This window comes from Mizuhopecten yessoensis, unplaced genomic scaffold, assembly GCF_002113885.1.
Source record: "Mizuhopecten yessoensis strain PY_sf001 unplaced genomic scaffold, ASM211388v2 scaffold321, whole genome shotgun sequence".
NCBI lineage: Eukaryota > Metazoa > Mollusca > Bivalvia > Pectinida > Pectinidae > Mizuhopecten > Mizuhopecten yessoensis.
This window is the reverse complement of record NW_018403488.1, coordinates 9,753-26,260: the sequence shown is the minus strand read 5'-3', so window position 1 is coordinate 26,260 and position 16,508 is coordinate 9,753. Positions and strand designations below refer to the sequence as shown.

General features: G+C 38.6%; 1 protein-coding gene across 1 annotated transcript; it reads right to left on the bottom strand.

Annotated features, from left to right (window-relative positions):
- Positions 1 to 7,134: 7,134 nt before the first annotated feature.
- Positions 7,135 to 10,027, bottom strand: LOC110446326 (the record flags this gene model as incomplete). The annotated part of the gene is made up of 3 exons (XM_021491419.1): positions 7,135 to 9,123; positions 9,571 to 9,681; positions 9,840 to 10,027. Coding segments are annotated over 3 exons (865 nt in total), but the record flags the coding sequence as incomplete, so codon positions are not given.
- Between the last annotated feature and the right edge of the window lie 6,481 nt (positions 10,028 to 16,508).

The following is a 16,508-nucleotide window of genomic DNA, read 5'->3' as shown; positions in this document are numbered from 1 at the left end:
ACACTGTCCTAGTTACCACAATGTCCGTCCTAGTTACTACACTTTAATTGTGTCGCATCGTCTGTCTCGGTAACAACACTGTACTAGTTACTACAATGTCCGTCCTAGTTACTACACTTTAATTGTGTAACATTGTCTGTCTCGGTAACAACACTGTACTAGTTACCACAATGTCCGTCCTAGTTACTAAACTTTAATTGTGTCACATCGTCTGTCTCGGTAACAACACTGTCCTAGTTACCACAATGTCCGTCCTAGTTACTACACTTAATTGTGTCACATCGTCTGTCTCGGTAACAACACTGAACTAGTTACCACAGCGTCCGTCCTAGTTACTACAATTTTATTGTGTGACATCGTCTGTCTCGGTAACAACACTGTACTAGTTACCACAGTAACGTCATACTATCAGTGTTCACATTATCCTGTATTGTTGACTTGTTGTCACATTTTCCTTCCCCATAACTACATTTATATAAATTGTCTCGTCGTCCGCTCTGTTAACACCAATATTTGCTACATTGTGTAGAGAATCATATTACATGTTGTTGCCGATAATATTATTGATAAGTACACCGAATTGGTTAAGTGTAAAACAGTATGTTTGACAATACATTACTAAGTATGTTATCTATCATTAAGAGTACTGTCATACTATTGATCTGCACCTATAACTAGGGATACATGTAGATTATAACAGGATACCTCACGCTCAAAGGTTTCTCAAGTAACAGAGGTATAAGTTTCTAAAATTAAGACACTGTGTGAAATCATTGATATTTATCTTAACATTTTGGATTATGGGAACTCTATTCAAATAACGTTATCCATTATCATTCACACCTGGACATACATTTTCATGAGATATGTGAAACTAGGCGTGAAATGAATACTGTTCCTGTTTTCGGAGACCTACGTCATGATATGTGACGAACTTATTGTAATGACGTTTGGCATGGTTTGCATTACCAGTTACAGTATGTAAATTTTGTAACTCTATCCCTACCATAGACAGCTGTTTCGGACAATGATGGAAGACTTCAGTTTAAGTTACTTTGGAGTGAAAAATAACAATTAAGAATGTTTTGAATAAAGAGTACAGAAAGAGTATATTCCTGTAGCGTTGGTTTCGTCGTTTTTAATGTAGGATTTTTGGGAGAAAACCACTAAGGAATGTTAACTGACTAAGAAGCTAATTTCTCTGTACTTAAATGCCATCCACAAATGAACAGCGATAACTATATTGCTGAAAGTACTGGTATTCTACCCAAAAACCCAAAAACATAATTACTTTGGCATATATTTCGGTTCTCGAAAACTATGATCTTTTGCAACTTTGATATCTTTAATATATCAAATTGATAAAAGTGTAACCTTCTTGTATCATACAGTGTAATATTAGACCATACACCATAACAAACATTGTACACGCTGGAGTGCCTTTCATTGATTTCCATTTGTTTTCATGCATTGAATTGTGATCAAGTATACAACCGTTCTCCTTACCAACCTGTATGGACACTTCTATTTCTAATATCAGTGGGTGGTGGATGACGTAGAGTCTGTGATCAAGCATACAACCGTTCTCCTTACCAACCTGTATGGACACTTATATTTCTAATATCAGTGGGTGGTGGATGACGTAGAGTCTGTGATCAAGTATACAACCGTTCTCCTTAAAAACCTGTATGGACACTTATATTTTTACTATCAGTGGGTGGTGGATGACGTAGAATCTGTGATCAAGTATACAACAGTTCTCCTTACCAACCTGTATGGACACTTATATTTCTAATATCAGTGGGTTGTGGATGACGTAGGGTCTGTGATCAAGTATACAACCGTTCTCCTTAACAACCTGTATGGACACTTATATTTCTAATATCAGTGGGTGGTTGATGACGTAGAGTCTGTGATCAAGCATACAACCGTTCTCCTTACCAACCTGTATGGACACTTATATTTCTATTATCAGTCGGTGGTGGATGACGTAGAGTCTGTGATCAAGCATACAACCGTTCTACTTACCAACCTGTATGGACACTTATATTTCTAATATCAGTGGGTTGTGGATGAAGTGGTTTACATGAAATACTAGTTAAAATATAAGTTATTTGTTGCTTTCAAACGTAATTTGTAATCTTATAAGTTTTATTGGCACCTGTTTTCGTCACATGTTTCCTGACACTTTAAACATGTAATGTTTAATTATAATTTTTGTTTGTTTTGTGTTTACCTTTAGGAAAACTGATGATTTTTAAATTGACGAAATTTGTGCTGTAAGATATCTCCATTGTAGATGTCTGCATCTTAAAAAACCCACCAAAAAACAACAAAACACCAACTTATAGTTGTTCCCATCTTCGGATATATATAGAACACCTTATTAACGAACAATAAACACCATAATCCCACCATTATGAAGGCATCTGCCTTGTTATATAAACTAAAATCTTGAAATTTAGATCGGTGCCAAGTTTGTAATCCTTGTGGATATCACCAATAAGTTCCAATGTTGTATATACATACCTTGGGGTTATGTCATATGACATGAATTTAATGTCAGCTTCCGAGAAATGACGGATTAAAGTGGGGGACCAAAATCACAAATGATCTCTTTTTGACAAAACATCATATTATGATTTGAAAGAGTCTTCATAATTTTAATGAATTGTGTAACACTTAAGCTTCAAATAATAAAAATGGCCGAAAAAAAGCAGCACATTATTGATAGGTAGGTTACTGTGACCTTGCTATATATCGGCTTAATTATGTCAACACATTTTGGTATGTTATTCCCAAATACACTCTAACCCATACAACATTGTCTGACTTCTAATTTGTAACACTCTTTCTGATTGGATATCTTTCCGGGGTCTATAGTTTACAGACCCCGCTCTACTCGGTCTATTAAAGCATGTGCGATGGGGCGATAACTCAAACTAGAACTTCTCTTCATAACAAAAAAGATTGCGTCCGACACACACAAGCGTTCGAGGTTTACCAATCATTCAAAGAACGATTTGGTCTACATAATGTACAATATTGCCGAAAAGGTGTTCAGTAGATGTTGTTACACTATTCCTATTTTACACTTTTAATCCTATATAATACCCATAATTTTTGGTACAACAGACACAATATTTTATCTTTTATTTAGACATTCATCCGACCTTCAGAGATATGATTCCAGGATAAAAACAAATGCATATTTACGCTTACATTTTGATTTATCTGAAAGTCGGATACATGTCTAAATAGAGGATAACAGTTTAGTTGTTGTGTGGCTTTTCTGCTAAAACATAGTTATTATGAAAGATGTGTTAAAAAAGGGGGAAACAAAAAATCCCCCGGCTCACTTTCTTTATAGTGAGGTAGTCTAACTTTTGCTTACCTTGATGTAGGTTTACCTACTGGTAACAGTGATGGAGTCTAACTTTTGTTTACAGTGATGTAGGTTTACCTACTGGTAACAGTGAGGTATTCTAACTTTTATTTACCTTGATGTAGGTTTACCTACTGATAACAGTGATGGAGTCTAACTTTTGTTTACAGTGATGTAGGTTTACCTACTGGTAACAGTGATGAAGTGTTACTTTTGTTTACAGTGATGTAGGTTAACCTACTGGTAACAGTGATATTGGCTTACCTACTGATAACAGTAATGGAGTCTAACTTTTGTTTAAAGTGATGTAGGTTTACCTACTTGTAACAGTGATGAAGTGTTACTTTTGTTTACAGTGATGTAGGTTTACCTACTGGTAACAGTGATGTAGTCTAACCTGAAGCCATGGAGAGAGCTTATATAGGCAAAGCCTGTTGCTCAATCCTTTTGTTTAATCAATAAAATATATTTTAAATGTAGTCTAACTTTTGTTAACAGTGATGGAGTCTACCTTTGTTTACAGTGATGAAGTCTAACTTTTGTTTACAGTGATGTAGGCTAATCTAGCGGTAACAGTGATGTAGGCTAACATACTGGTAACAGTGATATTGACTTACCTACTGGTAACAGTGATGTAGTCTACCTTTGTTTGCAGTGATGTAGCCTAACCTACTGGTAACAGTGATGTAGGCTAACATACTGGTAACAGTGATATTGGCTTACCTACTGGTAACAGTGATGGAGTCTACCTTTGTTTACAGTGATGTAGCCTAACCTACTGGTAACAGTGATGTAGTCTACCTTTGTTTACAGTGATGTAGGCTAACATACTGGTAACAGTGATGTAGTCTAATCTAGCAGTAACAGTGATGTAGGCTAACATACTGGTAACAGTGATATTGGCTTCCCTACTGGTAACAGTAATGTAGTCTACCTTTGTTTGCAGTGATGTAGCCTAACCTACTGGTAACAGTGATGTAGGCTAACATACTGGTAACAGTGATATTGGCTTCCCTACTTGTAACAATGATGTAGTCTACCTTTGTTTACAGTGATGTAGTCTACCTTTGTTTACAGTGATGTAGCCTAACCTACTGGTAACAGTGATGGAGTCTACCTTTTGATTACAGTGATGTAGCCTAACCTACTGGTAACAGTGATATTGGCTTACCTACTTGTAACAATGATGTAGTCTACCTTTGTTTACAGTGATGTAGTCTAACCTACTGGTAACAGTGATATTGGCATACCTACTTGTAACAGTGATGTGGTCTACCTTTTGTTTACAGTGATGTAGTCTACTTTTGTTTACAGTGATGTAGCCTAACCTACTGGTAACAGTGATATTGGCTTACCTACTGGTAACAATGATGTAGTCTACCTTTGTTTACAGTGATATAGTCTAACCTACTGGTAACAGTGATATTGGCATACCTACTGGTAACAGTGATGTGGTCTACCTTTTGTTTACAGTGATGTAGTCTACCTTTGTTTACAGTGATGTAGCCTAACCTACTGGTAACAGTGATGTACTCTTACGTTTTTTTACAGTGATGTAGCCTAACCTACTGGTAACAGTGATGTAGTCTAACATACTGGTAATAATGATGTAACATACCGTTTGTTTACAGTGATGTAGGTTAACTTATTGGTAACAGTGACATAGTCAAATTTATTTTACAGTGATGTAGGGTTAACCTTCTGGTAACAGTGTTGTAGTCCAACTTTTGTTAACAGTGACGTAGTCTAACCTTTTTTTAACAGTGATGTAGGTTAAACTAACTGTTGTTTACCTTGATGTAGGCTAACCTACTGGTAACAGTGATGTAATTTCAACTGCTGTTTAAAGTGATGGAGTTAAATCTCCGTTTTAAAGCGCTGTAGGTTAAATTCCTTGTCATGTACGTTTACTTTTATCTACCTTGATGTAGGTCAAACTAGTGTTTACAGTGATTGAAGTTAAATTTCTTTCAACGGTTACATGTATTTTGATTTGAATTATGATCTTTACAAATCTGTAGATACAAGTTCTCTACAAAGTCGGGAAACTGCCGTTTTATTGTAACCTAGGTCATATATGTTTTCCATTTAAACACTCCATAAATTGTACATTAAATGACAGTGAGGGCTTTATCTGTGTGTCTGCTAAATTTAAATATGTGCATTCTCAACAGTGTCGGGTAACGCCTGATTATCGCTAGATGCCGGCCGGTAGATAAGAAGTAGAGCATGACGAACGGCCTGTTGTTAACCTTTCCATAAAGTTAAGTCTTGCCATGTTTACTATTTCATCGAGTGTTTTAACACAGTTTAAAATGTGCAATATACAGTAGAGAATAATAGGTCCATGCATCAAATTTTGTTATCGGTATATGAATAAATATGAAAAGATATAAGAAAACCAACGTCTGACTTAATATGGGATTCCTTTTCTGAATTCAGAGTGAAAGCTTGCTACGTTGATTTTTTTTATATACTATCTTTGTTTCTACATCTTTATCCTTATGTCCTTTCTTTACTTACAAGCATTTGACATCTCTCCTTATTTGAGTTCATTATTCAGTAATGTACATTTATAAATAGAATGTGCCTCTAATCTATCTGAAAAAGTATTAATTTGTGATGGCCGAATAGCCATCAGAAAAGAAAAATAATATCAAAATAAAAAAACACAGTCCCGTTGTTACATGATCGCCTAAATTTATCACTATCTGAATTCAATCAACTAAAATAATAAACCAATGGAATAAATAGTTTCAACTAAACAGAAATTCCAACTCAAAAATGATAATAAGATGGCGAAATATGAACATATATGCTTAAATGGAGGTACTTGAAAAGCTCAAGATAATAAGACCAGGTGGGCCAGAAGGTTAAACGTCTACTGTTTCATCGACGACAGCTGTCGTGTTCATGAAGTTCAAATCCAATAATGTCATGTTCTCATCGCGAGAACCAGGGTAGTGACTACGAAATAACAAGGCACACTATCAAATATAATCCAAAATGTCGACGTTTGCGTCTTGATATATGGCAGGTTGCCAGAATTGATAACCGTCCGTTTATCTTCTGAAATCAAAAGATCTTGACCCCCACCAGGTCACATAGACCAACAGAAAAACATTAAAATATGTTCAAAACCAAAAAATACACATTTCCTTCACGTATAACATACGGAATCGAATTTTTGTAGACATGTATTATATGTAATAAATAAAATTTTCTACAGTATTTTTTTTATTAAATTTTATAGATTCCTAAACAATAAGACGAGAAGAGCTTTTATTGTCGAACATGCAAGTCTTAGATATTTAGTTAGGCAAGAGTTAGGCTAAGTAAAGTGTAAGAATTTCATCGTAAATACATTTTCCATGTATGTGTATGTATCGTTCATGTTCCTGTAATAAGTCCCTGCTGCAATAAAAAGTATGTGGTTAATGTACGCCTTCAACTACTGTTCGTCGTATTTTCGCCCCTTGACCCCAGGTTACCATCCTAATCCCAATCAGTTGAGTTTGGCTGTTCACCATCATGACCCTTCAACGTAATGTTTGGTCTAACGCTGACCGAACATATACTTTGATTTGTGTAATAAATCGATTTGTATGCGAAAAGAATCCTTTTTTAATATGTTCACTCCATTTGCATTGGACCAAGTCTCTTCCCCTGTTTCTCACTGTCACATACCGTTACTTGTTCATTGGAACATCCGTAGTTCAGACAGGATGGTAACACGGGATCAATTAACCCAGATAAACTCAACGCTTTGTTTCCAAATATGCTTTTTATTCAGTTATCAATAGATAGAATAACAATATGTTACTTAGTTACATGTATCAAACATCTATGAGACTTATTATGTTTTGCTACTATTGTTAGTATAAATTTAATACATTCCAAACACGACATACGATTTTCCATTTTGATTGGTTGTCCTGTGTAAGATGTCAATCACATATAGTCTAATTTGATAATTAGAGTTCGAAAACAAATTGGCATCAAAACTCTCACAAGCAAATAAAGACATGTATACATTTTCTTGACGAATGCATGTACTATTCTTTCTCTTTTGTTGCATGTTTACTGCTTGTCGCCAAGTTGTATTTGGACCGTGCAGCTCAGCAGTTCACTTCAAATAACCCAGTACAGACCATCGAATCAAACACTCAAACGACTACAGCTGTTTGGTGGCTGTTCTGTTTACATAATATCACAGAAAACCCCCACAAGAATCACACACAAGGGTCAACACAGGTTGCTTACACAGTGTGTCCTCTGCATACTTGCCCGTATCATGGTAAAAAAAAAAAATCACCTATGAATATTTAAATATCAGTTGTTTTCCTAATCTAATAAAACACGGACATCATAGAAGAGAACAACATTCATATTTTTATCAACTACGACTGTATAACGTTAAACAGTAAGCTTTAGTTGTAGATAAATAACTTATTGATAAAAATAAAATAATAATCCGTTCATAACTGTTTGACTTAAATCTATGTTTTAAGGTAATCGTGTCAGCTTGACCTTAGGGCCAACGTAACAGCTCGACCTTAAGGTCATCCTGATGATGTGCGTTTAAGGTCAAGCTTATGACACATGTTTAGGGTTATCTTAATGGTATGACTCGATGACGTAACTTAGAGATGACCTACTCAAGAAAAACCATATTCCCATTTACTGATTAATTGCTATTTTACAAAAAAGTGCATTACAATCTGACTCAAATGTCGTCATACATACAGATTATTTCACAGACATAAAACTTGTCCCAGTTTCACCACTTACATGATGGTGAGGTAGAGTTCTACCTTTCATGTTGATGCTGTGGTTTACTGTGTTATCAGTATCGCGTGTACACTATATTACTTCAACAAGCATTCTTCCTTAATCGAAATGTAAAGTCTTATTTCTAATAGTCTTAACACAATCCAAGAATTCCGAGATATAGTTTTTAGGAGAAAATTTAATGTTGAATTGGAAAATGTGTACAGCTGTTACATCGTCGCGTTTAGTGTTGTGATAATATTTGATAAAAAGCTGTGCTGTATACTATCTCTTATATATACAGTGTCTGGTGTTCTCAAAGCAATATCTGGTTAAAAGCATTTTCCCCGGAAGAAAAGAGTAATATCTTAACATGCTGAGATTCACTTGCTAGTTCTTTGGTTATGCTTTGACACAAGTGAAGTTCAAAGCAAACGGACTTTCGATATTTCGTTTGTCCTGCACTAGCCAGCCAGAACCGGTTAAAAACTTTTCTTTGTTTTCGGTTCCCCAGCCCATGCCGTGACCAGCTGCGCCGTCTATCGACAAACTGCAAGGGAGACAAATCACAGAACTGATGGCGTACCCTACACCTGCCAAGTTAGCATCTCCTATGTTGTCTCTATGGCTACTATGTAGGTCTGGATCAACGATGGACACGACTCCGTCGTCCTTCAAGACGCGGCGAACCTCTTTCATGGCATTAACTGGATCAGGCAGATCATGAAGCACGTCTAACAGGATGACCCAGTCAAACTTCCCTGTCCAGTCGGCGGGCAATGATGTCACGTCTTCCTTTACAAAATGCAGGTTTTCTGTGCCTTGAGCTTTGGCAGTTGATTTTGCTTTGGTTAGCGCATCCTCGCTATAATCGACGCCGTATATGACTGCCTTTGGAAAACGCTTTCTTAACGCTCTAGTTGCACATCCTCCTCCACAGCCTAGGTCAAGTATGGTGTTCAACGACTCTGAAAGTTACACACTCAGTAAGACCTCTTTTTTTTTTTTTTAATATAAACTAACATCTAGCGTTCCTTAATTTCTCAAGGAATCAACAATTTTCACACCTACAAGTTTGATTGTATGTTTTCAATGCATGTGTCGTTTACTAGAAACATATATATTTGATACAATAAAAATGCAAAGTCTGAAGAAGATTGAATTCTAGTGTTCAAAATAAACTTTTCTTTACATGATCTCTCGAAATTACAAACTTCACGAGTCTATTTATATCGTTAGAGCTCTTGTGAGACGGGGAAATACCAAACCACCATTATGGTAAGCTTGGTCTATAAGCCGATGTAATGTATGAAAGGACATCGACTGGGCGTAGTAAGAAAAACACTAACCTAACAATGTAACTATGAGCTATGATGTTAACTCATTGATGTTCACTAAATACATAGAAAGCTTACCTATGGGCTTGGTGATCGGCTTAAGGAGCTCCTCTACAATGCTGTCAGGGTCCCCTGTTTTCTCTTCAATGGCTTCAACAACACCAGGTGGCATGTCTCCATAGCCAAAACCTATAAAACATAAGATTGGTACGTCACATTTTATTATGATTTAATAAATGGTTAATTAATTTTGACTGTTTCTGGGTGTATGTTTGGGAAAAAGAAAAATGTATGTATCTGCTAGGAAACTTATAACAGGACATTGTATACTACTGCAAAACACCTACCTTTAGGCCCGTCCTTTTTGAAGCAGTTCCTCGCTTTGTCTGTAAAAGGACCCATGACAGGATAGAAAAATGTGAAACCCAGAGCTTTCAGTCCCGGTTTTAGTGACTGTGGGATGAAGTATTTGTCTGAGTCATCCAGTGAAACGATCCTGGTGGCGACCATACAGCCCAGCCACTCCCGGACATACCTACAAAGGGAGATAATTACACGTAATAATTCACTAGACGGATCATACAGCCAAGCCATTCGCGCACATACCTGTAACAGGGTCAATTTTATTGTCATTTATAGTAAATGTTATAATTGTGTATAAATATCCATTTGTATGTTCCCAGTGTGTTTTGTGTATGTGTTTGTCCATTTGTTGGCGTTACATGTTACAGGGTGCGGTGTTCTATGTATTTTGTGTAATGTGTTGTTATTTTCAGTGTAACAGTTTACGCCCAGTGATTTAAGTCAAGAGTCCATGTTTTGTCTTGCTTTTTATTGGTCGCTATTTTTATAATCCCTTGTTGGTCAGTCTTGGCGGGAATATCATTGTTAGGTCAGTTAGACTCCTGCCTGCCAAGCTGATCACAAGCTCTATCTATTTGTCTTTAAAGTATTCCAGGCAGTTACAAAGTAAGTTTCTATGTTTTTCTGTAAATTATTCCTTGTGTAATAATAGTTTTCATCAATATATAAAGTAACTTCAATAAGAATGCCACCTGCCCTGCCTCTGTGAATTGTACTGCACCAAGCATTGAAGAATACAAAGTAATAATTCACTAGACGGACCATAGAGCCAAGCCACTCGCGGACATACCTACAAAGGGAGGTAATTACACGTAATACATCGTTAGTCAGACCATACAGCCAAGCCACTCGCGGACATACCTACAAAGGGAGATAATTACACGTAATACATCGTTAGTCAGACCATACAGCCTAGCCACTCCCGGGCATACCTACAAAGGGAGATAATTACACGTAATACATCGTTAGTCAGACCATACAGCCTAGCCCCTCCCGGGCATACCTACAAAGGGAGATAATAACACGTAATAATTCAATAGTCAGACCATACAGCCTAGCCACTCCCGGGCATACCTACAATGGGAGATAATTACACGTAATACATCGTTAGTCAGACCATACAGCCTAGCCACTCGCGGACATAACTTCAAAGGGAGATGATTACACGTAATAATTCACTAGTCAGACCATACAGCCCAGCCACTCCCGGGCATACCTACAAAGGGAGATAATTTCACGTAATATTCACTAGTCAGACCATACAGCCCATCTACTCCCAGACATACCCACAGAGGGAGGTAATTATATATAATCACACGTAATACATCACAAGTCGGACCGGTAAGCCTGCGCGATACGGACATACCCACAGAGGGAGGCAATTATATATAATCACACGTAGTACATCACAAGTCGGACCGGTAAGCCTGCGCGACACGAACATACCCACAGAGGGAGGTAATCACACGTATTACATCACAAGTCGGACCGGTAAGCCAGCGCGATACGGACATACCCACAGAGGGAGGTAATCACACGTATTACATCACAAGTCGGACCGGTAAGCCAGCGCGATACGGACATACCCACAGAGGGAGGAAATCACACGTAATACATCACAAGTCGGACCGGTAAGCCAGCGCGATACGGACATACCCACAGAGGGAGGAAATTATATATAATCACACGTAGTACATCACAAGTCGGACCGTTAAGCCTGCGCGATACGGACATACATAGAAATGGTCCATGCACAAAGTACATCATTCGTCCTATCTTTTGCATTGTGTTCAAAAGGAAGTAATTGCAGGTAATAAACCACCAGCAACTGATCATTATTTAACAAATTAACCGTTTTCTGCTTTATTCTGTTTATCCCTAGATGTAAAATAGAACATACAAGAGGTGTACACTTAGACTCTCTTACCTCCGCTGTATCGTGTTCTATGTGTTACTAAGCACACCCCAATCTGACACAGTTGTCAGAGCAGGATTGCAGTGTACATTGCGTAAGGTATTACCGTAGCTTTCGAATGCGTATGTTAAGAAAACGTAGATCAATGCAAATTTTGTTTACATGATAATTTCCAATAGAAATGATGCAACAGTAACGAAACTGACGAATGTGAAAAACTGAATTTGAATACTGCGCACCTGTAGATACAGTTGTAGTTATATGTCAGAAATATTTAGTCCAATTGCCTAATTTACACACAATCACTACAACTTTGACATTTTCTCTTATTTTGTTTTAGATATTTCCGATATCTTACCTTTACCTGTAATCAGTTATTTGTACATTTTGCGCTATTTCAGTTTTATATCCGATTTAATAAATTAAATTGAATTAATGTTCCTATAAGGCACTAGCACATGTACTGTCTTCCATGTGATACAATACTACTATGTCATACATACATTGTACAAGTGACAGATATGTATCTGTCACACAACGTATCTGTCACACAAACACGAGACAGCTGGTTGTCAGTCATACATTCACGTGACAGCTGTGTGTTTATCACACATACACGTGACGGGTGTGTGTCTGTCACACACCAGCATGACAGCTGGGTGTCTGTCACAAATCCACGTGACAGCTGGGTGTCTGTCACACATCCACGTGACAGCTGTGTGTTTGTCACACATACACCTGACAGCTGTGTGTCTGTCACTGAAACATATGACAGTTGGTTGTCTGTCACATATCCACGTGACAGCTGGTTGTCTGTCACACATATGCGTGACAGTTGTGTGTCTGTCACACATCCACATGACAGAAGGGTGTCTGTCACATATCCACCTGACAGAAGGGTGTCTGTCAAACATTCACGTGACAGATGTGTGTCTGTCACACATCCACGTGACAGCTGAGCGTCTGTCACACATCTATATGACAGGTGAGTGTCTGTCGCACATCCACATCACAGCTGAGTGTCTGTCACATCCATATGACAGCTGGGTGTCTGTCACACATCCATATGACAGCTGTGTGTGTGTCACACATTCACGTGGCAGCTATGCGTCTGTCACATCCATATAACAGCTGGGTGTCTGTCACGCATCCATATGACAGCTGTGTGTCTGTCACACATCATATGACAGCTGTGTGTTTGTCACACATCCACATGACAGCTGGGTGTCTGTCACACATCCATATGACAGCTGTGTGTCTGTCACACATCATATGACAGCTGTGTGTGTGTCACACATTCACGTGACAGCTGTGTGTCTGTCACACATCATATGACAGCTGGGTGTCTGTCACACATCATATGACAGCTGTGTTTGTCACACATCCACATGACAGCTGAGCGTCTGTCACATCCATATGACAGCTGGGTGTCTGTCACACATCCATATGACAGCTGTGTGTCTGTCACACATCATATGACAGCTGTGTGTGTGTCACACATTCACGTGACAGCTGTGTGTCTGTCACACATCATATGACAGCTGGGTGTCTGTCACACATCATATGACAGCTGTGTTTGTCACACATCCACATGACAGCTGAGTGTCTGTCACATCCATATGACAGCTGGGTGTCTGTCACACATCCATATGACAGCTGTGTGTCTGTCACACATCATATGACAGCTGTGTGTGTGTCACACATTCACGTGACAGCTGTGTGTCTGTCACACATCATATGACAGCTGGGTGTCTGTCACACATCATATGACAGCTGTGTTTGTCACACATCCACATGACAGCTGAGTGTCTGTCACATCCATATGACAGCTGGGTGTCTGTCACACATCCATATGACAGCTGTGTGTCTGTCACACATCATATGACAGCTGTGTGTGTGTCACACATTCACGTGACAGCTGTGTGTCTGTCACACATCAACGTGAGAGCTGAGTGTCTGCACACATCCATATGCCAGCTGGATGTCTGTCACACATCCATGTGACAGCTGGGTGTCTATCACACATCCACGTGACAGCTGGGTGTCTGTCACACATCAACGTGAGAGCTGAGTGTCTACACACATCCATATGACAGCTGGATGTCTGTCACACATCCATATGACAGATTGGTGTATGTCACACATCCATATGACAGATGGGTGTATGCACACATCCATATGACAGATGGGTGTATGTCACACATCCATATGACAGCTGGATGTCTGTCACACATCCATATGACAGATGGGTGTATGTCACACATCCATATGACAGATGTGTGTCTGTTGCACATCCATATGACAGCTGGATGTCTGTCACACATCCATATGGCAGCTGGGTGTCTGCCAACGATTTGCCAGGTTATTGAACGTTGAGTATGCAGAAAAGTTTAATTGAATTTAATCCACGTAATATATGTAAGCTGACTAGTGGTGTTGACTACACTCATGCTTGCCTGCCAAACAGGTAATCGACTTCCACTGTTGAATTTATTTAAAAAACTTTAAAAATACCTTTATGTGTATTTTTGTGTATAATATTTTGTCTAATGCAATGTTTTTTTGATCAACGGGGAAGTCTTGTTGTTTAATAATATGTACACGTAGGAGAAATGTATTACAAAACCAGAGACGAAAACATGGCAAATTTTAACACTAAATGCACCACAGATAAACAAAATAAGACGCACGATGCATTAGGTAAAAATACCGTGCATTTACAACACAAATAATATTTATCAAAAATCACGTATTGGTAAAATAAAAGATCGCACATATACACTAACGTACCACACACAAAGGCGAAAACAATGGGCATATTGTAAGACAAAAATTAAAAACAGGAACAAGCAAAGACCTATTTCATAACAAGCATAATCAATAATCACACTACAATTGCGAAAAATAACGTTCAGGAATACAAACAAATCAAACAAAATCTTTCCGCGTAGAGAAATCAACAGCATCCAATCAAACAAGAACGTAAACCATCTCTAGCGGATGAGTATTACACAAATGTGTTGGGTGAAGGACATCTAATGTGACTCACAAAAGAGGAATATTTCAATGTAGGTGATGAGGGTGTGCTATGTTACCGTACACTGGGTGGATTGTAGTAATTATATGGTTTGAAAACATTGGTGCAGTCTAGTTATATCATGTTACCAACAAATACTGCTTCCTCTCCTGCTTAAGCATTGCCACAGCTTAACGTACTGTGTGTAGGCAAAGTAACAATGAATAAAATGGGTGTTGGATGAACCGTGCCCGTACTCAAAGAAGACAGTTGTTTCTATAAAGGTTACGGGAGGGAGGGGAAGACAGTTGTTTCTATAAAGGTAACGGGAGGGAGGGGAAGACAGTTGTTTCCATAAAGGTTACGAGAGGAAGGGGAAGACAGTTGTTTCTATAAAGGTAACGGGATGGCGGGAAAGACAGTTGTTTATATAAAGGTTACGGGATGGAAGGAAAGACAGTTGTTTCTATAAAGGTTACAGGAGAATGGGGAAGACAGTTGTTTTTATAAAGATTACAGGAGGAAGGGGAAGACAGTTGTTTCTATAAAGGTAACGAGAGGGAGGAGAAGACAGTTGTTTCTATAAAGGTAACGGGAGGGAGGGGAAGACAGTTGTTTCTATAACGGTTACGGGAGGAAGGGGACGACAGTTGTTTCTATAAAGGTTACAGGAGGAAGGGGAAGACAGTTGTTTCTATAAAGGTTACGGGAGGGAGGGGAAGACAGTTTTATCTATAATGGTTACGGGATGGAGGGAAAGACAGTTGTTTCTATAAAGGTTACAGGAGGAAGGGGAAGACAGTTGTTTCTATAAAGGTTACGGGAGGGAGGGGAAGACAGTTGTATCTATAAAGGTTACGGGATGAAGGGGACGACAGTTGTTTCTATAAAGGTTACAGGAGGAAGGGGAAGACAGTTGTTTCTATAAAGGTAACGAGAGGGAGGAGAAGACAGTTGTTTCTATAAAGGTTACGGGAGGGAGGGGAAGACAGTTGTTTCTATAAAGGTTACGGGAGGAAAGGGACGACAGTTGTTTCTATAAAGGTTACAGGAGGAAGGGGAAGACAGTTGTTTCTATAAAGGTTACGGGATGAAGGGGACGACAGTTGTATCTATAAAGGTTACGGGATGTAGGAAAAGACAGTTGTTTCCATAAAGGTTACGGGAGGATGGGGAAGACAGTTGTTTCTATAAAGGTTACGAGAGGGAGGGGAAGACAGTTGTTTCTATAAAGGTTACGGGAGGAAGGGGAAGACAGTTGTTTCTATAAAGGTTACGGGATGGAGGGAAAGACATTTGTTTCTATAAAGGTTACGGGAGGAAGGGGAAGACAGTTGTTTCTGTAAAGGTTACGGGAGGAAGGGGAAGACAGTTGTTTCTATAAAGGTTACGGGAGGGAGGGGAAGACAGTTGTTTTTATAAAGGTTACGAGATGAAGGGAAAGACAGTTGTTTCTATAAAGGTTACGGGAGGGAGGGGAAGACAGTTGTTTTTAAAAAGGTTACGGGAGGAAGGGAAAGACAGTTGTTTCTATAAAGATTGCGGAAGGGAGGGGAAGACAGTTGTTTCTATAAAGGTTACGAGAGGGAGGGGAAGACAGTTGTTTCTATAAAGGTTACGAGAGGAAGGGGAAGACAGTTGTTTCTATAAAGGTTACGGGATGGAGGGAAAGACATTTGTTTCTATAAAGGTTACGGGAGGAAGGGGAAGACAGTTGTTTCT